This window comes from Macrotis lagotis, chromosome 5 (genome assembly GCF_037893015.1).
Source record: "Macrotis lagotis isolate mMagLag1 chromosome 5, bilby.v1.9.chrom.fasta, whole genome shotgun sequence".
In the NCBI taxonomy this organism is placed as follows: Eukaryota; Metazoa; Chordata; class Mammalia; order Peramelemorphia; family Peramelidae; genus Macrotis; species Macrotis lagotis.
In genome coordinates this window covers 262,138,827-262,165,504 of record NC_133662.1, presented here as the reverse complement: position 1 = coordinate 262,165,504, position 26,678 = coordinate 262,138,827, and the positions used below count along the sequence as shown (strand labels likewise).

At 56.5% G+C, this 26,678-nt stretch overlaps 2 protein-coding genes and 2 non-coding genes across 4 annotated transcripts; 1 reads left to right on the top strand and 3 right to left on the bottom strand.

Annotated features, from left to right (window-relative positions):
• The first annotated feature begins 1,373 nt into the window (after positions 1–1,373).
• On the top strand, positions 1,374–5,546 carry B3GNT7 (UDP-GlcNAc:betaGal beta-1,3-N-acetylglucosaminyltransferase 7). Its single transcript, XM_074190115.1, has 3 exons — positions 1,374–1,477; positions 1,631–1,693; positions 4,358–5,546. Exons 1-3 carry the CDS (start codon positions 1,374–1,376, stop codon positions 5,544–5,546), a joined length of 1,356 nt encoding a protein of 451 aa, XP_074046216.1.
• A 5,243-nt stretch (positions 5,547–10,789) lies between these two features.
• Positions 10,790–18,012, bottom strand: NCL (nucleolin). Its single transcript, XM_074189668.1, has 13 exons — positions 17,903–18,012; positions 17,240–17,350; positions 15,477–15,930; positions 14,420–14,608; positions 14,168–14,254; positions 13,833–13,974; positions 13,337–13,455; positions 13,123–13,249; positions 12,504–12,803; positions 12,253–12,389; positions 11,907–12,033; positions 11,384–11,619; positions 10,790–11,290 (listed from the first exon to the last, which is right to left on the bottom strand). Exons 1-13 carry the CDS (start codon positions 17,918–17,920, stop codon positions 11,208–11,210), a joined length of 2,130 nt encoding a protein of 709 aa, XP_074045769.1. The 5' UTR covers positions 17,921–18,012; the 3' UTR covers positions 10,790–11,207.
• LOC141490312 (small nucleolar RNA SNORD20) lies at positions 12,117–12,195 on the bottom strand. The gene has a single exon (XR_012469152.1). It is a non-coding gene; the product is annotated as a small nucleolar RNA SNORD20 (small nucleolar RNA).
• Positions 14,044–14,113, bottom strand: LOC141490310 (small nucleolar RNA SNORD82). Its single transcript, XR_012469150.1, has one exon. It is a non-coding gene; the product is annotated as a small nucleolar RNA SNORD82 (small nucleolar RNA).
• Positions 18,013–26,678: the final 8,666 nt, after the last annotated feature.

The following is a 26,678-nucleotide window of genomic DNA, read 5'->3' as shown; positions in this document are numbered from 1 at the left end:
CGCTCCATGTCCTCCTAGACTAATTCTAATAAATGCTTGAATCTCCTGCCTTAAGCTGGGCTGACCTTGTGGAGTCCTTGTCTCCTTGAATGGGTAACCGCCATCTGTGTCCTCTCCGCCTGACAGGACCCCGCGGGAGGGTCCCTGAGGATGGGGAAATAGAGGCACCTGGCACCTGCCAGGTAGAACGCATCCATGTCCGCCCCTCAGCGCTCTAAGCTGTGACCCTAAAATTCTTTCTCGTTCTGGACCCTGGCTCACCACCTGAGCCCCAAATTGCATCACTAAGGTCCCTCCCAACCGGGCCATTTTATATTCTACGTTCTAAGGAAGGTCCTCCCTGACTCTGGCAGTCTGGGTTCTATGTTCTAGGGTCTCTTCATGCCTTATAACCTGCAAAAATTCTGTTTTCTGGATGAGCTGTGGTGCAGGGTAGAGCACCGGCCCTGGAGAGGAGTTCAAATCCGACCTGAAACACTTACTGGCTGTGTGAGCTTGACTGAGTCATTTAACCCTGGGGCCTCACAAAAAATAAAAAAAAGTTAAAGTTCAATACCAGGAAAAAAGGGGGTGAGTCCTCTGAGGTAAAGTGAACCCCAATACCCAGTTTCATGACGGGAACTGAACCCGCACGGTCAGAAGAGGGCAGTCACCAAGGGAAGGGTTGTGGAGGATTCAGAGGTGCCTGGTCGCGCCGGGCAGGCAGTGGTGCCGACTCATGGACCTCCCAGTCTTTGCACTGGCCGTGCCTCCCGCCCGACATGCCCTCCCTCCAAGTCACTCAGCTTTCTCTTCCGTGCACGAGCCCCACCTTCGGGGGTCTTTGCTCATCTCCCACCCCCACCCGTTAGCTCCAAGCTCTCCACTGGGCTGCCTCTGCAATTCCCATTACCGTCCCCAAACGCCATTCAGCTTGTCCAGATTGGGAAACTGAGGCTCGGGCCGGGCACTGGGTCAGACTGAAGTGGAAAATACAACGAGGGACGGCAAGGTCAGTCCGGGCTCTCCAGAAGCCCCGACTCTACAGAGGGGGACCGGGAGCCAGAGGAGAGACCACTAGCGCCAGCCGCAAAGGGGGTCTGGGCAAGTGTGGGTGCGAGAGGAGCTGAACAAAGGCCGAGGAGGGGGCCGGGGCGGCCTCCGGGCCACTGTGCAGACTGGCCCGGGGCCCCCGGCCCGGCAGCCCCCGGAGGGAGACGGAAGCCGGGCTGGCGGAGGGCCCCCCCGGGCTTGGCATGGACCACTGCTCTGCCCGGCCACAGTGGGAGGGACATCGCCCACCAGGGTGGGCTTTGCGTGGTCTTCCACCCCGGGCCAGGCCAGGCATGCTCAGTCACAAGGGGCAGCCCTGGGCGCAGGAGCCCAGGTGGAGGATGGCAGACCCCCGGGGGGGGGGGGGGTCTCCTGCCAGCCCTGGGGAAGCTGCATCAGCCCCGCAGCTGCTGGGCGGGCTGCCCCGGGCTCTGGCCCAGGGGCGGTGCTAGGGCCAGCAAGGGTTAAATACCTGCCTGGCAGGGGGGGCCTGGGCCCGGCTCCGCCCCCAGAGGCTTGGGGGGCGGGTCTCCCTTCTGCTCGCGTCCCTCCCCTTCCCTCTCATTTTCTCCGGCTCCTGGGTCCCGGGAGGCTGCAGCAAGCCCTTGGGCAGCCCTGCCTGCGCCCTCTGCCCTCCGGCTGTGCCCAGCATGGGCCAGTGGTGAGTCCCTGCCCCGGGCCCTCTCTCCTTGGTCCTGGGCGGGGGGCGCCTTCTGGATCCTCTTGCCGCGCTCCGGCTGTGGAGCCAGGTGGGGCTGCCCGGGGCTGGGGGGCTCCTGATGGGGAGCTCCGGCCCCCCCCCCCAGCCCGGCTGGCCCCTGGCAGCCGCGGGGCGCCTCGTCCTCCTCGCCCTCCTCTCTGGTTCCAGAGTCCTAAGGAGCCGCTGTGGCCCGGGTGGAGTCCGGGCCAGGTCTGGGGGAGAGGGAAGGGGCGCGGAGAGGTGGGTGGGCTCCCCCCACCGGGGAAGCCAAGGACTGAAGCAGCGCCTGGGGCCCTGGAGGGCCGGGCTGGGGGGCGGGACCCAGTCCTGGGCTTCTCCCTCTTCCTTGGGCCAAGCTGGTCCCTGGGCACCAGACGATCCAGCCCCAAGCTGAGCCTCGGTTTCCTCTTCTGTAAACCGAGGGCGGACTGTTGGGTCCCTCCCTTTGCCTGGTCTCGAGGCGGAGGCCTGGGATGGGCCACCTGAAGCCTCTGCCCTTGGGGCTCCCCTTCCCCAATTGCGGGTGGCCCCAAAGGGCAGGGGTGGCCCCGAGAGGCGGGGGTGGCCCCGAGAGGCGGGGGTGGCCCCAAGGGGCGGGGGTGGCCCCAAGGGGTAGGGGTGGCCCCAAGGGGTAGGGGTGGCCCCAAAGGGCAGGGGTGGCCCCAAGGGGCAGGGGTGGCCCCAAAGGGCAGGGGTGGCCCCGAGAGGCAGGGGTGGCCCCGAGAAGCAGGGGTGGCCCCAAGGGGCTGGGGTGGCCCCAAAGGGCAGGGGTGGCCCCAAGGGGCAGGGGTGGCCCCGAGAGGCAGGGGTGGCCCCGAGAAGCAGGGGTGGCCCCAAGGGGCAGGGGTGGCCCCAAGGGGCGGGGGTGGCCCCAAGGGGCAGGGCTGGCCCCAAGGGGCAGGGCTGGCCCTAGGCTAGAGCCGCTCCCGAGGTGGGGTCCTGCTCGGCCTCGGCCTCCGCCGGGCCAGCCCAGCCCAGGCACCAGCCCCGCGCCTCGGCGGCCCTGCTCGGAGTGTCTGAGGCCGGACTCGAACCCGCTGTGTCCCCGACGCCCCGACAGGGGTTCGGGCAGCCTGGCCCCCAGCTCCTTCTCCTTTGCCTCCTTGATGCCCCGGGCCCCGCCCCGCCCCCAGGGAAGAGGCTGCCGGCTCCCGGGGAAGGGGCACCTGGCCGCCGCCGGACTGGAGCTCAGTGTTCCAGGGAACAGACCCCCACTGTCTGCCTCTGAAGCTCCCTTTCACGCCAGACGCGAGACGTGGTCACGGGAAGTGGCCCCCGGGCTGCTGGGACACCCCAGGCCCGACCTCCCTTCTTGGGGCTCGTGGAGAGCCGGCCAGTGCCCGGCCGGGCTGCGCCCACCTCCCCCGCCGGCCCGATGCCAAGGCCGGGCCGCTGGCGGCCAGCGCTGGGGCTTGGGGGGCGCCAGAGGGAGGCGCCCCGGAGCCGCTGCCCCTGCTGCCTTGGAGACCCGCGGGGCAGAGCACTGCTTAGCTCCTTCCAAGAGGGGGTTGGGCTGGAGGGTCCCCAAGTCCATCCCTGGTCGCCGCGACGGAGGCTCAGGTCCCTTGGGCTTGGGGTGGGGCAGTCATCGCTCAGCCCCAATTTCGTGCAGTTTCTTTGTGAAACGGGTTGAGTGACTCGGCCAGGGTCTCCCCCCCGGTATGGATGGGAAGGAAATGACTTGGTGCTTTGATCCAGTTGGTTTCCTTCCTATTTTTTTCCAGTTTTTTTGCAAGGCAGTGGGGTTCAGTGGCTTGCCCAAGGCCACACAGCTAGGTCATGATGAAGTGTCTGAGACCGGATTTGAACTCAGGTCCTCCTGACTCCAGGGCCCGTGCTCTGTCCACTGCGCCACCTAGCTGCCCCAGTTGGTTTCCTTCCTAACCCAGTTTATATCTTCAAAAAGCCCAGTTCTGAAGCCTCTGCTGACTTGGGGGTCACCTGGATGCTAATGCCCGGAGAGGATGCGGCCCCAGAAGGCCCTGCTCTGGAGAGGTCCGGCCACCTCCACCCCTGGGGGTGGGGGCAGTGGAGGGGAGTGGCCAAGGGCCCTGCCTTGGCCTCAGCCTCAGCCTCCTCATCTGTAGGTTGGGTTGATTAAGGGCCCTTCCAGCTTTAGATCTATGATTCTGGGGAGCCCCTTTCAGCCACTTAGCGCCCCGCAGTCCCTCCCTGCCTCGGTGTCCTCGAATCTATGATGAGGCACTTGGGGGCCTCAGGCCCTTCCAGCTGCTGCTCACCTGACTGACCACTTTCCCGCTGGCCTCAGGGTGATCCTCCCCTTGCTGCCCCACACCCCCATTAGCTCTCTTGGGAATCTCTGAGCTGAACCCCAAAGGGTGTCTTTCTGACCTGAACTGAAGCTGGTCAGGCCCCCCCACCCCCACCCCAAGGAGCTGCCGACCCTCCCTGCCTGGCCCCAGCTCAGGTCTGGCTGCAGACGGTGACCGCTGGCCGGTCACTTGAACCCCGGCCTGCCTCGGTCTCCCCAACTCTGTAAAGTGTGGCTAACAACAGGGCCTGGCAGCCCTTCCCTTCCTGCTGGAGCCCAGTCGGTCAGTTGGGGGGGCTGAGGGATGGGCAGCGGGGAGCTCTACTAACCCCTCCTGCCCCCTTCCTCCCTAGGAAGAAGACCATCTACCGCTCGGTGTGCCTGTCCCTGGTGGTGCTGGTGGCGCTGACGGTCCTGCAGCGAGGCCTGACCCCAAGCCAGTTCTTTGACCCTTCCCAGGCTCACACGGAGCAAGGCAAGGCCGGCAAGCTTCCCGGCGGCCTCTCCGACTCCATCGGGTTCTGGAGGATCCCCAGGAAGGCCAAGATCCCCGCACCCCACGCCGATGACGAGACCCCGGTCTGGGATGTGCGGGTCTCCAACTGCTCTGCCAACGCCAACCTGTCGAGGGAAGCCTGGTTCCGGGGGCTGGAGCCCCATTTCCAGAGGTTTCTGCTCTACCGTCATTGCCGCTACTTCCCCATCCTGATGAACCACCCGGAGAAGTGCGCCGGGGAGGTCTACCTGCTGGTGGTGGTGAAGTCCATCATCACACAGCACGACCGGCGCGAGGCCATCCGGCGGACCTGGGGCCTGGAGCGGCCGGCCCAGGGGGGCCGGGGGGCCGTGCGCACGCTCTTCCTCTTGGGCACGGCCTCCCAGGAGGCGGAGCGGGCCCACTACCAGCAACTGCTGGCCTACGAGGACCGGCTCTACGGTGACATCCTCCAGTGGGACTTCCTGGACACCTTCTTCAACCTGACCCTGAAGGAGGTCCACTTCCTCAAGTGGCAGGCCACCTTCTGCCCCCGCGTGCGCTTCATCTTCAAGGGCGACGACGACGTCTTCGTCAGTCCCGACAACCTGCTGGAGTACCTGGCCGACCGGCGGCCCGAGGAGGACCTGTTCGTGGGCGACGTGCTCTCGCGGGCCCGGCCCATCCGCAGGAAGGACAACAAATACTACATCCCCGGGCCGCTGTACAGCAAGCCCTTCTACCCACCCTACGCGGGCGGCGGGGGCTTCCTCATGGCCGGCGGGCTGGCCCGCCGCCTCTTCCACGCCTCCGAGAGCCTGGAGCTCTACCCCATCGACGACGTCTTCCTGGGCATGTGCCTGCAGGCCCTCGGCGTGCGGCCCACGGCACACGTGGGCTTCAAGACCTTTGGCATCATGAGGAACAAGAGCAGCCCCATGAACAAGGAGCCCTGCTTCTTCCGCTCCATGCTGGTGGTCCACAAGCTTCTGCCGCCCGAGCTCCTGGACATGTGGGAGCTGGTCCACGGCAACCTCACCTGCTCCCGCAAGCTCCAGGTGCTCTAGCCCGTGGCCCAGAGGAGCCAAGGGGCCGTCGGCTCGGGCCGCCCCCGAGACCCCCCTCCCGCTGACTGGAACACCCACGGGGGCTCCCGGTGAGGGGCTCCCGGTGGGAGCCCGGGCCCGGACCAGGCGGGCTCTTGGTTTGGGAAGGACCCTCCTCCGAGTGACCGCAGCGGGTCTCCTGGGCCCTGGCATGGGGAGGTGACCCTGACTGACCTCCATGCTCACGGGATCGGCCTTTTTCCTTTTCATTCTTTTTTAGGAGACTCACCTTCCACATGGGGGGCAAAGCTGCCTCTTGAGTGGGGGGATGGGGTGGGTGGGTGATAGTCTGGGGAGACCCCCAGTCTTCCCGCTAGCTCAACACCCCACTGCCCAGATATGCCACAGGCAAGTATTCTGGTCACAGGGACGTAGGCTCTGGCGACTGGGCTTAAGGGTCGAGGCAGGCCTGCGGCCCCTCTGGCCCCCCGGTGGCCCTTGCACTAACGGGCCTGCAGAAGCCACCGCCTCCATCACCACTAGACCCTCTCGGGATGCCAGGTGCCCGGCCACGCCCCTGCAGTCACCGGGTTCGAGAACGTTGGGTCAAGCTGGCGAGCCGCTCATCTTGCCTCCCAGAGCCCGCCGGCCTTGGGACGGGAAGGCTGTTCGCTCTGACTACCTCAAAGCCCCCCTCTGGAATCCTTTCACGTCTGGGACGCTGGATGTCCTGGCCCACTGACTCTCGAGCCCGCGCTCGACCCTGGCCTGCGCAGAGCCGCCGCCAGTCAAGGCCGCCCCACCTGGGCAGGTGGCCCGGGAAGGCGCCGGGAGTTAGGCTTTTCTTAGCTACTGTGAAGTTTTATTTATGAAGGCTCTTAGGAGGCAGAAGAGAGAAGGGCAGCAGGTGCCCCTTTCCTCTGCCCCCCAGGTCGCCTCTCACCTCATCCCTCTTCCGTCTCAGAAGTGAAATCACTCATCCACCTTCCTTCCTACTCCCCCAGATCTGTGATTGGGAGAGAAAGGGGGACCTGTATTTATAAAAGTACGAGTGTGTTGGGGGGTCTTAAGTGTGGAGATGGGTGGCCACAGCCCCTAGCCCACCTGGGAGCCCAACGGACAGATCTGTCTCACAATTCGGTCTAATTTTGTTAATAAAAAGGGAGATGTGAAAACTCACCCCACGGCTGGGTCCTGTCCCTCCGACTTCCTTCTCCTTCCATCCCATCTCTGGCCGGGGCCTAGGGGCCTCTGAAGGTGGGGGAGGGGAGAATAAGATAGGAATCCCCCACCCTTTTTTTCTTGGCCTCCCAACCTCAGTTCCCCAAGCTCAAGGGTAGCTGGTGACCTCTGTGCCTCACAGGGCCAGGATGGCTAAAAAGGGGTTTCAGGTCCCCTGGCCCAAACCCTGCCCCTTCCCCTTTTTTTAGAGATAGATAAGGAGGGCAGGGAAGAAGCCACCCAAGCATGGCGGCCCCTTCCTCCATGTCCGGGGTGGGATCTCTTTCCCCTTAGAACAGCAGCGCCTTGAAGGTGGGCCTTGTTGGGTCTGACGAGGCCGGACGGAGATTCCTGTGGCCAGGCCCTGCCCCTCAGGGGTGGCCTTTGGACCAGCTGGTTGGGAGCCTCTGGTGCCCCGGACCTCAGTCGTCATCTTCTGTAAAGTGGGCTCTCGGGCTCCTCCCAGTGCCTCACTACGGGCTGCAGGAAGGAAGGAAGGTAAACCCGGCGCTTCAGTGATAGCTCCCGGAGAACAGGAAGGAAACCGGAGAACTGGTCCGTGGCTCGGGTCGTCCAGTCCAGGGCAGGGGGAGGGCGCTGGCTTCCCAGGCCTTCTCACTGGGCTGCTGCAAGACTGATGGGGCCAGACGTCCGCCTTGACTTGGTCTCCCGGGGCTCACGTCCGTCCCGAGAGTCTTGCCACCAGGGCCGCTGCTTGCTGCCTCCAGGTAGGCCACTGGGAGGTTTCCTGCCCCTGCGGTCCCACCCGAGGCCACCTGGCTAAGAACTCAGGACCCCCCCCCGTTTCTGGGAGCAGCAGGGCTGCCCGGCTCAGTCCAGGATTGAGCTGAGCCTGAAGCCTCTCCCGAGGTTCCGCTGACCAATGGGCACGAGACACTCCTTTGCCAGCATTGCAACCACAAAGTCCCTGCCAGGAGTTGGGGAGCCACCTTTACTGCGTATTCAGGGCTATAGGAGTCATTGCTTCCTGAGGCCCCAGTACCTTGACAGAGGGAGTTTCCATGCTGGAAATCCCTCACACCAAAAAAATGTGACGATGTGGATGTAGGGTCTAAATGCATTCCCATACTTGGCACGTGGGGATCCTTCCAGAAGTCGCCCACTCTCATGGGTATCAGACACTCAAACTCTCCCATTATGATTTGTTAAGCATCAAATTGTTTTGCCCCTCTGCCCGAACCTGCCCACTTCAGAGGCTTGGACTGGAGCTATGCCTTAATGGCAATTAGCAAGTGAACTTTTCCCTCTAGGCCTCAGTTTCCTTCTCTGTCAGATAAAGGGCTCTGGTCTCTCTCAGGTCTTTTCCAGTTCTAAATCTCGGACTCCAGGCCTCTGGGCTCCTGCTGCCCGTCCTGGCTCGGGGCCAGAGAAGATGGCAAGCCTAGGCCTCTAGGCCTGCCGGTGCCTAGAAACTTATCTTTCACTAACCTTAGGCCTTTCAGTGATTCTGAGCAGAGATCCCTGGCCTTTACCTGGTGGCCCAAAGGGGGTCACAAGGCACCCCAGAAAGGATGGAGTTCTCTAGAAGAACCCAGCCGAATAAAAAGCTGAAGAGGTTTTTTCATTTGGGGATTTTTTGGAAATACAGCAATGGGGTTAAGCGGCTGCCCAAGGTCGCAGCTAGCTGAGGCTGGACTACAAGGCTGGCGTGTCGCGCCACCTAGCGGTGCCCAGGGTCAAAGACAAGGTGGCATCTGAAAATACTCACGGGATGAACCTAGAGGGTGGAGAGGATGGGAAGGACATGGCGGGAGGAAGGAGCGATGGGCCATCAGACCACGAGCCCCCCTGCCCACCGGAGGAGGTGCTGAGGCAGGACATGGCTGGGATGCCCATCTCATGGGGGCACATCCCCAGATTCGAATCCTTCCAAAGGCGGAGGAAGCAATTCTTGCAGTGACCAGAATGGAGGAGCAACTAGGCCGAAGGAGGTGCAGGTTGTTGGGGGAGTGGAGCCCTGTCTCCGGCCTTTGCTGGAGGACTCACGGGCATCCAAAGGGCCAACAGTTCTGGAGGGGGAACCAGGCAAGAGGGGCCCACGGGGTGAAAGGGAGACCAAGGAGGGGCAGCAGGATGGGTCCGGAGGCACAAGGAGCTGGTCGAGTGGCTAGGATGTGGGCCCAGGGCAGATTCTATTTCCCCAATTATGTGTAAAGATTGTTTTCAAAACGTGGAGTTCTAAGATTGCTCTCCCTCCTTCCTGCCCTTTGGAGAAGGCCCTGGACCCAGAGCGCTCTGGTGACTTGGCACAGCCCCATCCGGTTCTCATGCTTGTCATGGCATCACCTGTGATGGCGTGGTCTTTGATTAGTTAGCCATAATGCAAGAGAGCACCTCGCCCTGGCACTTGATAGTGACTTTGCTCAACCCCTGGCCTTGCTTCCCAGGACACAGGAAGAGGCCGGATGAGGAGGGGTTTCCAGAGAAGGGCTGGGGGCGGGGCAGCCTGGCCCACGAATAGGTTCACTCCTAGGTGACCTCATGGGGTGGGTGGGGCAGACATTAAGGTAAATTGGCAAATATGTGACGAGATAAATTTTAAAAACTTTGAAAGCCCTGTTTGGGAATACTTTCTGCAGAAGATGGGATCAGGTGGGGGCCCCTGGATGGACCCGGAGGAAGGCTAGAAAAGGCTCAGAGAGGGTCGCAGGTAGAGCCAGCCTTGTGGCCACTGGCTGCGCAGCAGCAGGCTACACCAGCCTGGCCTGGGAGGGCCCATCCCGCCTCAGCAGGTGGCACGGGGAGTGACTTCCCCACTGGCACTGGCGCCAAGTGCAGTTGGGGCCCGGAGCCCCTCCATCAGATGGTCCAGGAGCAGGGCCTCTCCCTCCTCTTGGCTCTCCACTGACCAGTCCCCCAGGTCTCCTTGAGGTGCCCTGGCCAATGGGACGAGCTCAGGGGGTCAAGTGCAGACTCAAGCTGGAAGGAGCCCCCACACCTGCCTGGCTCTCCCCAGACCAGGATAGAAATCCACAGGACCAATTTCACTTTCCAGAGCGTCGGCGAGTCCAACATGCTACAGCGGTGGCCTTTGAAGCCCTGGGTTTAAATCCTCCTTTGAATCCTGTCTTGCCCTCATGTCTGGGGTTAAACCCGGGGCCCTTCCCAGCCGCAGCCCTCACCACTGGCCCTGCACAAGGAAACCCTGTGCACACGGCATGCCCGTGCCGGCCTGGCCAGTCACGCTTCCTCACCGCGTCCTCTGGCCTCCCTTTCCCACTCTCCACGGCCCACACTCGGCCGTCCACAGGGTGCGGGCGGGCAGCCACCTTCAGGCCGGGGCCTCTGCTGCCATCTGCTGGCAAGGGGCGGCACGGCCTCCAACCATTTGCTGGTGGCAATTCTAAAATGGCTGCAGGCTTCCCGGGCACCAGGCCCACCTGGAGCCCCCTCCTCCCGCCCAGCCTCAGAGGCCTGCGGCCCCCAGTGCAGGATACTTCTTGCAAAATGCTCACCCCGCCCAGCAGCCAAGCAATCTCCCCAGAAGCTCAGACTAGGGGGCAGAGGCCTCTGGTGGCCAGAGTGGGCCTAGTGGGCGGGCCTCACTTTCTTGCCCCTGGCAGCAACAGAACACACCAAAAGGTTAGGAGGGCAGAAGACCCTCTCAAGACAAGGTTGCCCCAAAGGGACACCTGGCAACTGGTAAAAACCTTACTCTTGGGTAGAGCAACAACCCCAAGGAGCCGAGTGGGGAGCTTTCTTTGCCAGCCCCCCCATTCTACACAAGCTCTAGGCTGTCCTAGCCAAGCTATCTGGGACCCTTCTGGAACCAGGGCCAGGCTGGGGGGGTCGTCCTTGGTGACTCATGCTCTTACAGGGTGTCTGGGGGCCCCTTGGCACCCATCAATTGAAATTCCTGGGAGGAACCATAGGTTCTCCCAATCATCAGCCAGGTGACCCCCCCCCAAGGCCTGGACCTCTAAACCCAAAGGCAGCCACGTGTCCTCTGTGGCAGAGGCAGCCGGGGGTCACTTCTTGGTTGGGTGCCTCGGTCACAAAGCCCTTGAGGAAACAGTCCGGCACCAGGTTAGGCCCTTTTAATGCGTCCCAGACAGGCTGCCAAAGCAGGAACCGTGAGCACACATTTGCTGTTTTTCTTTACAGCCAAAAAGGGGAGAAAAATGAAAGCTCAAAGCACTAGAGTTTGTAGGAAAAATGGTTTTGTACACGGGGTATTAACATTAGAAACTCAAGACGACTCAGACAAAAAGGGGAAGGAACTCCCACAGCTATCACCCAGCTCTCCAAAAAGTTTATATGGACCATCCGTCCAGTCAAAACCGCCGCGCTCTCTCCCTTGAAATGTCATCCAGGTGGCTCCAAAACACCGCGGGCCGCCAGTCTGTCCTGGAATGTCCTCAGAAGGCTGTCGGTGATTAGACGACAGTGTGAGACCCCCAGAGTCCGTTCCATGTGGCGGGGGTAAAGAGAGGGGGGAAGCTATTCAAACTTCGTCTTCTTTCCTTGTGGCTTGGTGTCACCTCCACCTCCGCCTCCTCGGCCTCCTCGGAAACCGCCCCGACCTGTGTGTGTGAGGGAGGCCATGAACACCGCGTGTGCCCATGGTCCCCCACCCCCAGACTCAGTCTATGCTGGGACCAAAGTCCCACACTCACCTCCAAAGCTTCCTCGGCCTCTGCCTCCGAAGCCGCCTCGGCCACCTCTGCCGCCCCCTCGGCCGCCGAAGCCACCCCGGCCTCCACCGCCACCGCCACGGCCACCTCCTCTGCCTCCGAAGCCGCTAGGCTTGGCCCAGTCCAGGGTTACTTTATTTCCATCGATCTCCCCATCCTCCATGGCCTCTTTTGCGGCTTTGGCCTCTTCCTCTGAGCCAAAGTCCACAAAACCGAACCTAAGGTGGGGTCAGCGGGGTCAGTGCGGAAAAGCTCCTCCTCCCTCCAGACACCTTCCAAGTTGTTCCAAATCCCCTAACTCAGGGTCCCCATTTTCTGGGTCTGTCTCACAACCACAGACAAGTGAAACCCTGGGATTACAGGGGCCACAGGACAGTGCGAAGTGTAAATTTATGTTCTTCTCGTGCGAATCCAGGCCCATCACGGGGAGACGGGGAGGAGCTCAATGAGAAGACCTGAGAACCCCCTGGGAAACCCTCCCCCCCAGACAGCTGCCAGCACATACCCTTTCGAAGACCCTGTCTCCCTGTCTGTGACTATCCTGGCGCCTACTGAGCCTTGGAACGAATCTTTTAACGTTTCTTCCGTTGTATCTTCAGAGAGGCCTTTGACGAACAAGGTTTTGTAGGACTCTGGGGAAGGAAGGCAGGAGAAGCAACCATCAGCCCTGAGGGTCTGACAGTTGCAAGGGGGCTCACAGGGAGGGAGACAGGAGCTAGATCAGAACTTGACTATCTAGAGGAATTTTCTATAAGTTTCATCAGCAATTCTCAGATAATTAGTCATCACATCCAACATCCTGCACTTTTGCTGTGACAGAGCTGCATTAATCCCAGTCCATCCCCACTTACGGTTTCGGGGAGCTGCATTTGATGTCTTCTGTCCCTTCAGCTCCAGCCGGATGGCTCTGCCTTCAATCTCAATGTTGTTACAAGTCGTCAAAGCTTCCTTGGCGTCTTCCACAGAGGCAAACTCGATAAAGGCATACCTAAGCAAGGACAGTGAGACTCAGCCAGCAGGCCTTGGAGGCAGTGGTAGCATACCTTGTCTGCTCCACCCTCTGCAGCCCCCTCCCCAGGAAGGCAGCGACCAGCCCCCTTACCCTTTGGGCCGGCCCTGGTTGTTCTGGGGCAGGCTGATGGAGGTGGCCTTCTCAAAGACCTCCTGCAGACTCTCCTCGGTGGCACTGTAGGCCAGGTTGTTCAGGACCAGCGTCTTCGAGTCCATGGGCTTGCTGTTGCTGCTGCCCCAAGAGTTGTTCTTCCCCCTGGAATTCTCCTGGCCCTGGCTCTTCTCCCCTGTGTAGTCCAGGATGAGGGCCCGGCCATCGATCTCAGTGCCTTGCTTCTCTTCCAAGGCCTTGTCTACATCGGCTTCTGTCTTAAACTCCACGTAGGCAATTCTGGGGAAAATGGGAGCAAGGAGTTGGCAGGTCAGTCAGAGAAGACCTTCAGGGACAAAAACCTGCCAGGGTCGACCCAAGGGCTGAGGTTGAGCCTGGACCCCAAGGGAGGATGGATGCCAGCAGCAAGAGTAGCCATCACCAGTGGGGACCCCCTGTGGCAGCTGTTCCATTATCTGAGTGAGATTTGGAGTCTACCTTCACTTCTTAAAAAAAGAAATTTTCTACTCCATGCAGCTAAAACCAAACAGGATTTTCAGTGATTTTTGCCCAAGGTGACAGGGGATTCAGAGCCTGCCCCCCCACAAACACAACTTACCCTTTGGGGGTCCCATCCTTGGTGCAGACCAGTCTGACCTCAATGGCATCTTCAAACACTTCCTTTAGCTCCTCCTGAGTCACTTTGTATGGCAGGTTCTTGACAAACAGTGTCCTTGCATCACGGTCTAGAGAAGAGAGGAATCTTTGTCAGATTTCAATGGGGGGGCCACAATGAAAGCCATCCCCTCCCCCCAGTCTTCCCTCCCCCACACCTTTCTTGTTCTCTTTTGCTTTTTCTAGCTTAATTTCAGAGCCGAGCACTTTGGAGCCACTGAATTCCATAGCCTTCTCCATGTCTTCTGCAGATTCGAACTCCACGTAGCCAAACTTCCTGGAGGGGGGGAAAAAAAGAGTGGAGGAGGGACTTCGCATGCACTTCTTCACTCCTTCTAGCACACATGCCACCATTGGTCCTCCCCCCTCATCTAAGAATCTCAGAAAGTGACTTGGAGGCAAGTCTCCAAGTCAGAGCCAACATCTAAGTGTGGGAAAAAACCCTTTTGCCAAAGTCAAACCAACACGACTGGCTGGCTCACCAAGAGACTGACCAAAAGGCCACCTCCAGCTCACTGGTGACCAAGACACCCTAGACCACCAACCATGCCTCAGATGGAGGCAGTGGGGGTGGCTCTGGGCTCCCATGCTGGCCCCTCTACTGAGCACCCACACCCGGCAGAGGAGTTGGAGGGCTTCACCCCAGCTCCTTACCTGCTGGCGCCAATGCGGACATCCACCACAGTAAGGTCCTTTTTAGAGAAGAAGTCTGTGATGCTGGTTTTGAGCTCAGAAGCAGTTTTATTGAAGTTCAGGTTACCAGCAAAGAGATTGAAATTTGTAGATGATGCTTCAGCTGATACAAAAAAATAATGTGGGTTATGACAGAAAAGGGGCTTCACCATAGAGATGCAGAAGCAGGTGAGCACATCAGCATATAGCGAGGATCCATCAGGCTTCAGAATTAAGTCCCTTGGCAGATCATCACTTGTGCCCAGTCACTAGGCCCCCTGCCCCGTACCCAAGCATGATTCAGCAGCTACACTTACCATCTAGTTTCTGCTTCTTGGCTTCAGGGGCTTTCTGTTTGACCATTTCCTTTTTCCTCTTCCCTGGTGCTTCTTTCACAGGCACTGCTGTAAAGACAAGACCAGCAGTGCATCACCACCTCCTGCCACCCAGTCAATCCCCAAGTACCTGCTTCACCCTGGAGATGAGAAGAACAGAGCCAAGAAGAGGGCCAGACAAATTCCTATCTGGAGGAACCCACTGATCTAAAGATTTCTTTCTCTAATCCTCACCTTCTTCCTCTTCCTCCTCCTCTTCTTCCTCCTCCTCCTCCTCCTCATCTTCATCGTCATCATCCTCATCGTCTTCATCCTCCTCATCCTCCTCCTCGGATTCCTTGGCTTTCCCAGCTTTCCCAGCAGCTGCTTTCACAGCAGCCTTCCCTTTGGCAGGGGTGGTATCCATAGCTTCTTCTTCTGAGTCTAAAACAACAACTCTATTTGAGTTCTCTCCCATGAGGGAAGAACAGAGATAAATGAGGACAACAATCCTTCCTACTGATCAACAAACCCCAAGCTTTCCAGGCCATGTCTTAACTATATCAAGATATTGATAAGTGCCCTAGGGATCATTACCATTTTACCACATTCTATGGGATCCAGGATGAACTTAAATATCTAACTCATCCTGAATAAAATCAAAGAAAAGAATCCACCAGAGGGGGTGGCTAGATGGCACAGTGGATAAAGCACCGACCTTGGAGTCAGGAGTACCTGAGTTCAAATCCAGCCTCAGACACTTAATAAGGACCTAACTATGTGTCCTTGGGCAAGCCACTTAACTCCATTTGCCTTGCAAAAAAATAAAAAATAAATAAAAAAAAAATCCACCAGAGTCCTATGCCCAAGATGTGGATGAGTTCATCAGAGAGAATCCAACAGAACTAAGAAACAGGCACACATCTACATCCCAGACAAAGGACTATGAAGTCTGAACACAGATCAAAGCAGAATGTTTTCCACCTTTTCATTCTGATCTCATTCAGAAAGTGCCTAATATGGAAATACGTTTAATAGGATTGTACAACATAAGCTAGATTAGATTGCCTGCCCTCTTGGGAATGGGGAGAATAATTCTACAAAAATGAATGTTGAAAACTGTCTACACAAGTAACTGGAAAAAAAGGCACCAGCTGCACTACTTTGCCAGGATTAGACACTGGATTGGCTGGTTTCAGGATGATGCAGCCTCCACTGAGATAGAGAAAAACCTCTGCTAAGTGAAACCCATGAGAAAGCTCAGACATTTCCTAAAGTTCTTTACCATGACCAGAATACAAACAATGATTACCATCTTCATCTTCTTCATCCTCATCACTGTCCTCCTCCTCCTCATCTTCATCCTCCTCCTCCTCAGAGTCTTGTTTGGTGGGAGCTGCTCCCATCTTTGTGGCTTTAGGAGGCTCAAATTCTTCATCTTCATCCTCCTCACTATCCTCTTCTTCAGACTCACTGTCTTGCTTCTTGGCATTCTTCCCATTTTTTGCCCCTTTGGTTGGGGGCACCGCTGCTTTTGCTGGAGTGGCAGCTGCTTTTGCTGGAACAGCTCCCTTCTTGCCTGGTGTGAGGACAGCTTTGGCCGGGGTGGCAGCCTTCTTGGCTGGGGTCACGGCAGCTGCCTTCTTACCAGGAGTCACAGCTGCTTTCTTGGCAGGTGTGGTGGCAACAACGGCTTTTTTGGTTTGTGGTACCTTCTTTGCTGGTGTAGGTACAGCCTTCTTGCCCTTCTTCTGAGGGATCACAACCTAATAAGATATTTTTTAATTGCAGAGTATTAGTTTACAAAACACTCTTACCTAAGGCAATTAAGCTCAACTCATGTCCTATAGGGCAATCCTTAAAGGCCATTCATGTGGATATTAACAATTTATTCCACTCACTGATAATAAGGATTAAATTGGAATCCTAAGTAAATATCAAATTCTACATGCAGACAAATTTTTGTTAGGTGATGTGGCCCAAGAAAAGCTACAAGATTGGACACCATGACCTAAAGGAAAGAAACAACCACAAATGGAATGTTCAAGTTAGGGAACACAATGCAAAACAAAAAATAGATAAGCAGAAAGGAGTTAAAGAAAAACCAGGGCAAGCAGAGCACCCAAGGCAAGCCCATGGGCATCTTAGTGCTACATCAAGCCCCCAACCCTCAGGGTAGGGAATTCAGGGTCTGAACCATTTATTTTCAACTATAACCTGAGGATCTGCTCAAAAGCCAGACTCAGTCTAAAAACAATTTTGAAAAGGGGAGAAAGGAATTCAGAACCACAGCCAACTTGATCAAACTAATTTGGGTGCCAAAGAGCAATGCAATTCCACTGGTTTCTTTGTTCTACTCTGTATAGAACATGGTAACTTTGATGCACCACACCCCCATGGGAGTGGAGAAGAAAGCTAAACTGCTAGACTATAAGTTCCCTGAGGGAGTATTTGGTCTAAATTAATCTTTCCCGGGTGTTCTGAGGGGGAGCCAGGACTCTGCACCAGGGAGGTGCTGATCAAGGGCTGGGTGACCCTTCTAGTTCTCTTATCTGTTTCCCCCTGAACAAGGCTTTTTATGATCTTAGTTTTGTCCCCTGTGGGCCCTGGATTCAGAAATTCCCAATCTTCCAAGTCATGTCAGAATCAGGAAGAGACTTGGTGTAACCTGTTTTTACAGGGTATGAAAAGGAGCCAAATCTGTCCTGCAGATTGGGGTTCCTAAGGCTCTAAAGTCCTTTCCCACAGGACTTGTAGCCCAGCAGTCTGTGTTAATGCCTGTACCCCCATTTTTAAAGGCTGCTACATTTTAAAAACCAAGGTTTTCTAGCCACACTATTTCTCACCTTCCAAGGACAGCACCTCAGTTCATCCTTGAGGAAGTTGCCCAACACCCCACCACTGGGCGCTACCAACGGACCCGCACAAAGGCTGCTGGGCCCTGCCTCGCTGCCAGCATGCCCGAGCTCACCTGTACCTGGCCTAGAAACGCTTACAAACGCCCCAGAATTCCTCCTTAGCCGCTGGCCATCCCCCGGCATCTCCGGGGTGCCCACCCCCCCAGGCGGCACCCACCTCCTCTCCGCTGCTCTCCTCCTCCTCCTCAGACATGTCCTCCTCCTCCTCGCTGTCCTCCACCTCCTTGGGGGGAGGGGCCATCTTCTTTGGTTCCTGGTTTTTGGCGGCCTAAAAGGCAAGCGGGGGGCTCAGGGGGCGCCGCAGGCCCGGGCCCCCCAGGTGAAGGCCCCCCCCAGGACCACGTGGGGAGCACGTGCGGGGGGGCCCTCCCAGGCGGCGGGGGGGGGTCCTGCTTCATCTTCGCCCCCACCCCGAACATCGGGTCGGCCACGTGGCCGGCCCCCCACCTGCAGAGGAGGGCCCCAGGCGGGCGGGCCCGCGCCCACGTGCTTGCGGCCCGGACACGTGTGCCCCGCGGGGGCCCGGCGCCCGGAGATGACCTCACGCGGCGCGGCCCGGGCGCCCCCCGCCCCTCCCGCGGCTCAGCGCGCACGCGCGGCCTCCCTCGCTCCCGCAGCCGCCCCGCGCTCCGGCCGCCCCGCGCTCCCGCCTCCCGGCCCGTAGGGGCAGCAGCGGCGGCTCCGGCGCGAGTCGCGCGAGACTTGCCGGGCCCCGCGCCGCGCAGGCGCCGTGGCGCTCCGCCCCGCTCCCGCGCGCTTGGGCCCGCTAGGCCCCGCGGCCCCGGGGCCCGCGTGGTGGCGCCGCGCCGCGGCTCCTCACCTTCCCGAGCTTCACCATGGCGGCGGCGCGGACGAGGGCGCGGGCGCTGCAGATCCGGCGGCCGAGGCCCGGGCGAGGCGGCTGGCGGCGGGGGGCGCGGGCGGGAGGCGGGCGCTGGGCAGCCGCTGCTCGCCGAGACGGAGACGAAAGACTGAGCCTGCCCCCTCGGCGCGACTGGAAAGGAGCTCGCCCGCACCCCGTGACGCCCCGCCGGCCAATCGGCGCCCGCCGCCCGCCCCCGGGCCCACGGCGGCCAATGGCGGGGCCGGGCCGGCCGTGGGGGCGGGGCCGAGGCCGCGGGAGGCGCGCCGGGGCGGGGCGCGGGGCGCGCGGGGGCGCAGGGCGCGGGGCGGGCCGAGGCCTGCGATTGGCTGGCGGGCGGGCGCGCGCCGGAGCGCGGCGGGGCGGGGCGGGCGCGGCGCGCGCCGGGGCGGGGCGGGGCGGGGGCGGGGCGCGCCGGAGCACGTGCGCCCGGGCGCAGCCTGCCCACGTGCGGCCTCCGCTGGGCCCGGCCGACATCTTGAGCCGGGCCTGGGGGCGCCCGCGGGGCCCGGCCCGAGCCGCGCCCGCCCTGGCCCGGGGCCCCGGAGCGGCGCCCGCCGCGGGGTTCACAGCGCCCCCGACCCTTCGGAGCTCGGCCGACCCCCTACCCGGTCCCGCGGCCGAGGGCCCGGCCTGGGCCAGCCCTGCCCCAGCAGGAGAGAGCCTCCCCGGCCTCGGGGCGCGGTCCCCCTCCTGCAGCCCAGGCCTCCAGAGGAGCCCCGGGGATGGCCGCAGGGAGAGGAGGCGGGTGGCGGGGTGCCCCGGCACCAGGCCTGGGGAGGGGGCAGCTGCGGGCCGTGAGGACACACGGTGCCACCCGTGGTAGGCACATTCGTGGGTGCCTCGGAGAGGGAGCAGCCAGGCTCATCCGCGAGGACCGGTTTCAAAGCTTTGCCCGCCTGGCAGGGCAGGGAACACAGTGGGCACCGCTAGATTTCTGTGTCACGTCTGATGGACTAGTGTTTGTAATCCCTGTGGAAACGGGCCCTGATAAGCATTTATTCAATGCCCGCTGTTATAGCAGGCACTGGGCTGAACCCTGGGGCTGCAAATAAAGGCAAAAGAGCCCCTGCCCCCCAGGAGCTCACCTTCTGTAGGGGAAAGAACCTGACTTGGAAAGAAGGAATATCAGGGAGGAAGGGACGAACTTTCCAAGGAAGGTAACAGTTTGGTTGGGACTCAAAGCCGGGAGGCCTCAATGAAGCCAGAAGAGATGTCACTGCTTTCAGAGGGGGAGGAAGAAAGTATTAGGGGTGAGAAGACTGAGAAGGTGGGACGGGACCAGGATACAAAGGGCTTTAAAAGCCCATTGAGGAATCTACACCTGATCTTCTGGGCACTGGGGGGCCATTAGGAGGGTTGCTTGGGGGGTCAGGGAAGAAGGGGAGGGTGATGTGATAGGACCAGGCCTTTAGGAAAATCCCTCTGGTGGCTAAATGGAGGATGGATTGGAAGATGGGTCTCCACCCCCACCCCCCCAGCTACCATTGCCATAGCCCAGGAATAAAGTGAGGAAGATAGGCATGTAGGTGGGGGAGGGGATATATTGGAGGGATGTTGGGATACTGAAGTCAACCGGGCTTGACAGCTGATTGAGGTTTTAAGCCTAGGACAAAGAGGAACAAGGAAAGATTTTTGGGGAAAGGAAATGAGTTACTTTGGACACGCTCCGTTTAAGACGTGTACGGAACCCCGGTTAGAGATAATGAGTTTGGAAGTCTGGATTTCAGCAGAAGAAGCATAAAGAGATCTGAGAATCACCTGCTCAGAGATGATTGAATCCATGATAGTTGATGAAGTCACCAAGGGACACAGAATGGAGGGAGAAAAAAAGAGGGCTCAGGACGAAGCCTTGGGGGGCAGCCATAGTTACCTGGCCATCCAACAAGGGAGGGAGACCTAAGAAGGAGCCATCAGACCTGTAGGAGAAGTAGGAAGGAAACCTGGGGCAAAAAGAGGATAGTCACCAGTGTCCAAGGCTGCAGAGAAGTCAAGATGGAGGAGGCCTGAGAAACAGTCATTAGCAGATCAATTGTTATTTTGGAGCCAGAAGAGAGAAGTGGAGGCATCTAGTGTAGGTGACTACAAAAGAATTGGGCTATTAAAGGGGGGAGAGAAACATCAAGAGAGTGGGGATGGACAGGCCATGGAGGGATTTTTGAGAATGGGGAGACAGATGCAGGGGTGTATGGGAACCATTTCCAACAGACTTGGGAGCAATCTTTAAATTTTCAGTCTTAAGCATTTATAGATTGGAAGTTGCTAGGGATCAGGGCTTGGATTATTGTTTTGTTAATTGTCTAGACTTGAAGTGTTAATGTAAATTATGCTTAAAAATGTTTGCCTCCTTACATTTTCCCACCAGCTCATCCCTGCCATGGATGTGTTTGTAGACAGCAGGAAAGCAGCTGATAGACAGGGAGAGCTTGAAGATTAGAGGGAAGGCAAGATGGGAATTGAATGATAGGTACAATTTATATAAAATAAACACCCCAACATTTAAGGCCCATTAGAATATGTGAGAAACAGCAAGAAATCTACTTAGTCTGGAGTGTAAGATGTAAAAGGGAAGAATGCCTAATGAGCCTAGGAGGTCAGTGAAGAATGCTTCAACTGTGACCCCAAGGGGCACTCAAATACCTTTGGGGGGCAGCTAGGTGGTGCAGCAGATAGAGCACCAGCCCTGGAGTCAGGAGGACCTGAGTTCAAATCTGTCCTCAGATACTTAATAATTACCTAGCTGTGTGGCCTTGGGCAAGTCACTTAATGCCATTATTTTGCCAAAAAACCTAAAAAAAAAAAGAAGCCTTTGGAACTGACATCCTGTTGAGAGTTCCACCATCTTTTTGCAGCTACACTGGTTCACAGCCCTGGAGTCTTCCTTCACTCTGTCCTATGGATGCTTCCAGAACACTATCTCTCCCTGACCCCCTTTCATTTTCCCCTCCCTCTCCTGTTGCCCCATCTCCCTACTGCTTTTCACTCCTATAAGGCCCCCATTACCTCCTAACTGGCCTCTCTACCTCCACTTTTTGCATCCTCCTCACAGCTGCTGCCAGAATGATTTTCCTAGATCTCTGGTTCTAAGTCAATCTCTCCTTAAGAAGTTTCATTAGCTCTCAATTGCTTCTATGATCCAATCAATCAATTAATCAACACTCATTAAGGCTTACTTGGTGCTGTGTGACCTTGGGCCAGGCACTTGTGCTGGGGGGGATCCTAAAAAGAGACAGAAGAGCCCTCCCCTCAAAGAACGCAGCCTAACTGGGGATACAATAAACAACCTCATATAAACAAACTATAATCAGGGGTGGCTAGGTGGCCTAGTGGATAAAGCACTGGCCTTGGAGTCAGGAGTACCTGGGTTCAAATCGGGTCTCAGACACTTAATAATTACCTAGCTGTGTGGCCTTGGGCAAGCCACTTAACCCTGTTTGCCTGGCAACAAAAACCAAACTGCAATCAGGAAAAATAGAAAATACTCCCCAGAGGGAAGGCACTAGGATTCAGGAGGGTTGGAAAGGCTTTCTAAGAGGTGGCATTTTAGGTAGGACTTAGAGGAAGCATGAGAGGTCAGAGATAGAGGCGAGTATGATGGATATTATAGCTATGGGGGGGCAGCAGAATCCCCAGAGTCAAGAAATGGAGCATCTTGTTCCTGAGGGTCAGGCAATGTGACTGGAGGGAAGAGAACATGTCAGAGAGTAAGGGGAGTGGACAGGTGGAAGGCTTTGAAGGCTAAACAGCATGTGGAAGGTGATCCTGTAGGTCATAGGAAGCCCATAGACTTTATTGAGCAGAAAGGTGGCATGGTCTGACCAGCGCATTAGCAAGAGCCTGGCTGGTGACTGATTTCTTGCTGTTTCTCACATATTCCAGGCCCTTGCCTGAAATGCTCTGCTCATCTCTGCCCCCTAAAATCTGCAATTCAAATACTTCTCCTTTTCCCCCAGCTACTCAGGAGCCCCTAAAGTTAACTTTGCTTATACCTAGTACACACTTAGTAGTTAGGTGGGGCAATGGATAGATTCTGGAGTCAGGAAACCTCATCTCCCCAAGCTCACTCTGGCCTCAGATATGTTCTAGTGAGTGGCCCGGAGCAAGTCACCTCATGCTGCTTGCCTCAGTTTCCTCATTTATAAAATGAGCTGGAGAAGGAAATGGCCAAGTCCACTAGGACCTTTGCCAATAAAACCCCAAATGGGGTCATGGAGAGTAAAATACTATTTGGGAGTCAACATATCTTTACTTGCCTTGCTAGACTGCTAGGGCAGTGGTGCAATGGATAGAGAACTGGCTTTGGAGTCAGGAGGACAGGAGTTGGAATCTAAGCTCAGACATTTAGCTCTTACTTAGCTGTGTGACCTTGGGCAAGTCACTTCACTCTGATTGTCTTGCATCTAGGGCCATCTGCTGTGGTCCTGATCCATGTCTACCTCAGATTCATCACATGGTTCTGGAGGAGAAAGTGAGGCTGGTGCCTCAGCACAGCCCCCCTTGCTCAACTCCAATTCACATGCTTGTCATGACATCACCTCCTTTTCAAAAATGAAGAACTTGGGGGCAGTTAGGTGGTACAGTGGACAGAGCACCAGCCCCAGACTTAGGAGACCTGAGTTCAAATCTGATCTCAGACACTTTTAATAATTACCTAGCTGTGTGGCCTTGGGCAAGCCACTTAACCCCGTTTGCCTTGCAAAAAAATAAAAGTGAACATAGTAGGCTTGGTTCTGCATTCAGACTGGTAGCTTTTTCCTCAGGATGTGGATGGCATTCATAGTAGGTCTCCTAGGGTTGCCCCAGCTCTCTGAACTGCTGAGAGGAGTCGCATCCATCATAGCTGATCATCTCCCATTGTTGTTAATGGGTACAGTATTTTCTTGGTTCTGCTCCCCTTGCTCAGCATCATTTCCTGTAATTCATTCAAAGCTTCTCTAGAGTCCAAATCAGTCATGGTTTTTATAGAATAATAGTAATCCATAACATTCTTATAACTTGTTCAGCCATTCCCTCAATTTCCAATTCTTTGCTGCTATAAAAAGAGCTGCTATAAATATTTTTGAACATGTGAGACTTTGCCTGTTTTTTTTTCTTTATTTCTTTATTTGGAATTGCTAGACCAAAGGGTTTGATCAGTTTTATTGCAGAGTTCCAGATTACTCTCCAGAATAGCTGGATTAATTCAAAACTCCAAAAACTGTATGGAGAACTTTGTTTTAGGATTTTTTAAATTAAAAAAATTTTTTTGAGAACTTTAAAAATCAAACACAAGGCATTATAACCGATCTGGAGAGTGTAGAGAGTCACTGAGTTTATTGACTGAGGGATGGCATGATCATTCTGATAGGTGAATGGAGGGAGGATAGATTGGAGAGAAGAGAGATTTGAGGCAGGTAGAGTCTCCTGCATCCTGGTCCAAGGGAGAGTTGTTGGCTCTGAGGCCGGTGAAAAGAAGCCATACGTGAGAGAGAGACTCTGGAAAAGGGAGAAGGTAGGCTGTGAGGAGGGAGAGGAGGGGGCACCTGACAAAAGATACCACAAGGGGTTGGGAGCCTGCTGACTGAAGTTTGGTGGGGCATTTGACAAAAATTTTAAAAACTGGCAAGAGAGAGCTTGGAGAAAGGAAAGGGAATGAACGTGAACATGTTGAGTTATGGGCTAGTCCAACTCCTAGCACTGAGCTAAGGTAATTTATAGAAAAAATAAAATCATTCACTGCAAGCTCCCTCCCTTCCACTCCCACCCCATCCTCAAACTCCTTGACTCAGTCTTGGTCATCCAGAAAGAAATGCCACATTTGACAGGATTCAATGGGAGAAGACCCCACAATCCTCCTAGAGATGGGAGGTCGATAAGATGTTGTATATTTCTTTAGATTTATTCAGTGCCAGGGCGGCTAGGTGGTGCAGTAGATAAAGCACTTGGAGTCAGGAGTACCTGGGTTCAAATCCGGTCTCAGACACTTAATCATTACCTAGCTGTGTGGCCTTGGGCAAGCCACTTAACCCCATTGCCTTGCAAAAACCTAAAAAAACCAAAAAGTCCCATAGCAGAACCAGGAGGAGAAGTGGGAGCTCCTAACCCATAATTCCATGCTCTTTATACTATACCAGGTTGAGGCTGGTGGTTCTGGGAGTCTGGCTCAGACCTCAGATGTTAGAAAAGATCCTCCTAGACCCCCCGTTTCTTAGCATCCCTCTTAGATCAACCCCTTCCCCATGCCAAGCAAGGCATGATTAACCCCCTTACTGTTCCTCCCCCCACCCCCATTAAATGAGAAGGAATAAACCAAGGGGGGGATTTTGTTAAACCTGACTGGCTCCTTGCAGGATGCTTAAAATTGAAGTGTGAAGGGAGCCAGGAGAACTGGACTGGAGATGGGATGAAGGACTGGGGTGTCACTGCAAACGGAAGTCAGCCTCTCAGGCCAACGGCCCGTGGAAGGTGCTTGTGGCAGAGGAAGGGCAGAGGCAGAGCCAAGCACCAGGAAATCACTGGGGAGGGGGCAGCAGACTGAACTGGAGAAGAAAGAGGCCCAGGGGAGAGGAGAGGAATGAGAGCCTGACCTTGGATAGTCACCCCTAGAAAGGAGAATCTGCTCAACTGGATTTCTAGGCTTACGACAAATTGAGACCGGTACCCCCCTAAAACCAAGCTCTCAACCACCAGGGAGACTTCCTTCCTTGTCAACCATATCATCTCTCAAGAAAGTCAAGAACTTCCTGTGATTATCTGACAGAAGCCTCTGGGGGGTGGGGGGGCTGCCATGCTCCCTGAGGGCCCCTACCGGAAGGAGCTGTCTTCCCTCCCTCCTCTCCTTCCCCCTCCTTTGTTGGGGGAGCTGAGCAGTCCACGTCATGGGAAGCCACCTTGGGCCGTTCTCAGTGTGGGCCAAGACAGAAATCCACAACTCGGAGAAGAGCCAGCTCAGTTCGGTGAAAAGGCCCCTGCACACAGAGAGCCATGCTAAGAACCAGAACACCGTCCGCCTTAACCACAACATTTTGAGGTGATCCACTCGGCATCTCTCAGTTTAGAGAGCTAGGACAGCCCCGGGGCACGTGTCAATGTCTACTTCTAGAGGGAAAAACTATGGAATCTGCATATTACCTTTTATCTTCACTTCCTATCTCATGGTTTTCTTTCTTTCCCCTTTGTCCTAATTCCTCACCCAAAGAATGACCAACATGGAGATATGTTAAACACAAATATACGTGTACAACTTGACTAGATTGTTCTACGCCAGGGGAGGGGGGAGGAAGGGAGGGTGGTAGAAAAATGTGTAACATAAGTGTGTAAATGGTTGAATATTGAAAAACTACCCTAACCTGTCATTGGAAAAGTAAAAATATCAAAAAAAAAAAAAAGAAAGAAAAGTAAAGGATCCTGCCTCTCCGGGCAGAAGATATAAACCCTTCCTTGGCTACCTAGGGCCTGTCTGAACTCAGGAAAATAATTAGCTTCTCTGGGCCTGGTTTCCAGCATCAGTCTGGGGAAATCAGAGGGAATTTTGTTTCCTTAGGGGCTATCAAAATGTTTCTCAGGTAAGTCATATAAAAGACCCCAGCTTAAAGTCCCTGCCTCCTGAGGTCATAAGTCCTGATCAGACCTCTTCTGGGTCACTTCCCAGAGGGCCCAGGGATCTTTATTGCCTCAGGAGGAAATGCAGACTGCTCAGCCCTTTTCCATCTGCCTCTAGCAGACTCTTGTAGCCTTCATCCACATCATCCTGCTGGATTTGCTTATCTACAATCTGCTTCCCGTCTCCCACCTTCATGCCTTTGCTCAGGCTGTCCCCCCAGGTCTTGAAATCCCTCCCCACCTTCCCTTCATAGAATCTCTAGTACCGAACCATCTCTAGCCATCTCCAGTCATCCTGATCCCTATCTGGTCACTGGACCTAGATGGCTCTGGAGAAGAAAGTGAGGCTGGTGAGACTTAGCACAGTCCCCCTCACTCCAATCCAGTTCACGTGCTTGTTATGGCATCACCTCCTTGATGTCATGGTCTTCTTGGAGAAAGGGACAAGCAACAGCTTCTTTAAAGCCTCAGCTCATTTGCTTCTTCCCCAGGAAGCCTTTTCAGATCCTCCCTCCCTCCCCTCCCCTTAGTGAACCCTCTTTCCTCCTTAAATTATATTTGTTGGCTCCCCCACGTTTTCCATTAGCGTTCTCTTGTTTTCTGTCACTTAATTTCCAAATATATCTTTCCCCTCTAACCTCAAATTATTTTGCAGCAGCTGACCTGTGGTAGTCCATTGAAAGGAAGCTCCCTGAGGGCAGCAACTGGTCTTCATTCGTCCCAGAGCCGGATGCTTGATTGCCTTGGTGGCAGCTGTCCCTGGCTGGGGAGGGCAGGACGGAAGGATCCTGGCTTCTTGGCTGACTGGCCCTCTATGGGTCCTCGGACAATTGATGAAGTCTGCCTAAGGGATCCAGGCACCTGCATCAGATGGGTCCCACCGGGTGACCAGGACTGGAGGAAATGGGGAGTGGTGGCCCCTATCTCCCCCTGCAGCCGGCAGCTCCGGGCCTCTGGGGAAACATCTGGGGGGAAGGGGACCCCAGAGTGCACGTGGGCATAGAACTGACTTGGAAGGAGGGTGGAGGTTAGTGCACGACTGCAGAGTCAGTGGAGCAGAGGCCAGGGTGAGAATACTGCCTCGGACTTTTCCTACGCGGCATCTTGGAGGAGTCGCTTCCTGATCACCCCCTTCACCTACCCTTCTGGGGGA

Excerpts from the sequence above, each read along its gene's own strand:
- B3GNT7 (XM_074190115.1), top strand. The coding sequence starts at position 1,374 with ATGGCAGACCCCCGGGGGGGGGGGGGGTCTCCTGCCAGCCCTGGGGAA. Across the intron at positions 1,478-1,630 it reads CGGGCTCTGGCCCAGGGGCG|CAAGCCCTTGGGCAGCCCTG; the intron begins GTGCTAGGGCCA and ends GGGAGGCTGCAG. Across the intron at positions 1,694-4,357 it reads GTGCCCAGCATGGGCCAGTG|GAAGAAGACCATCTACCGCT; the intron begins GTGAGTCCCTGC and ends CTTCCTCCCTAG.
- NCL (XM_074189668.1), bottom strand. Across the intron at positions 15,931-17,239 it reads AGGAGAGCAGCGGAGAGGAG|GTTGTGATCCCTCAGAAGAA; the intron begins GTGGGTGCCGCC and ends ATATCTTATTAG. Across the intron at positions 14,255-14,419 it reads GGAGGAGGAAGAGGAAGAAG|CAGTGCCTGTGAAAGAAGCA; the intron begins GTGAGGATTAGA and ends TTGTCTTTACAG.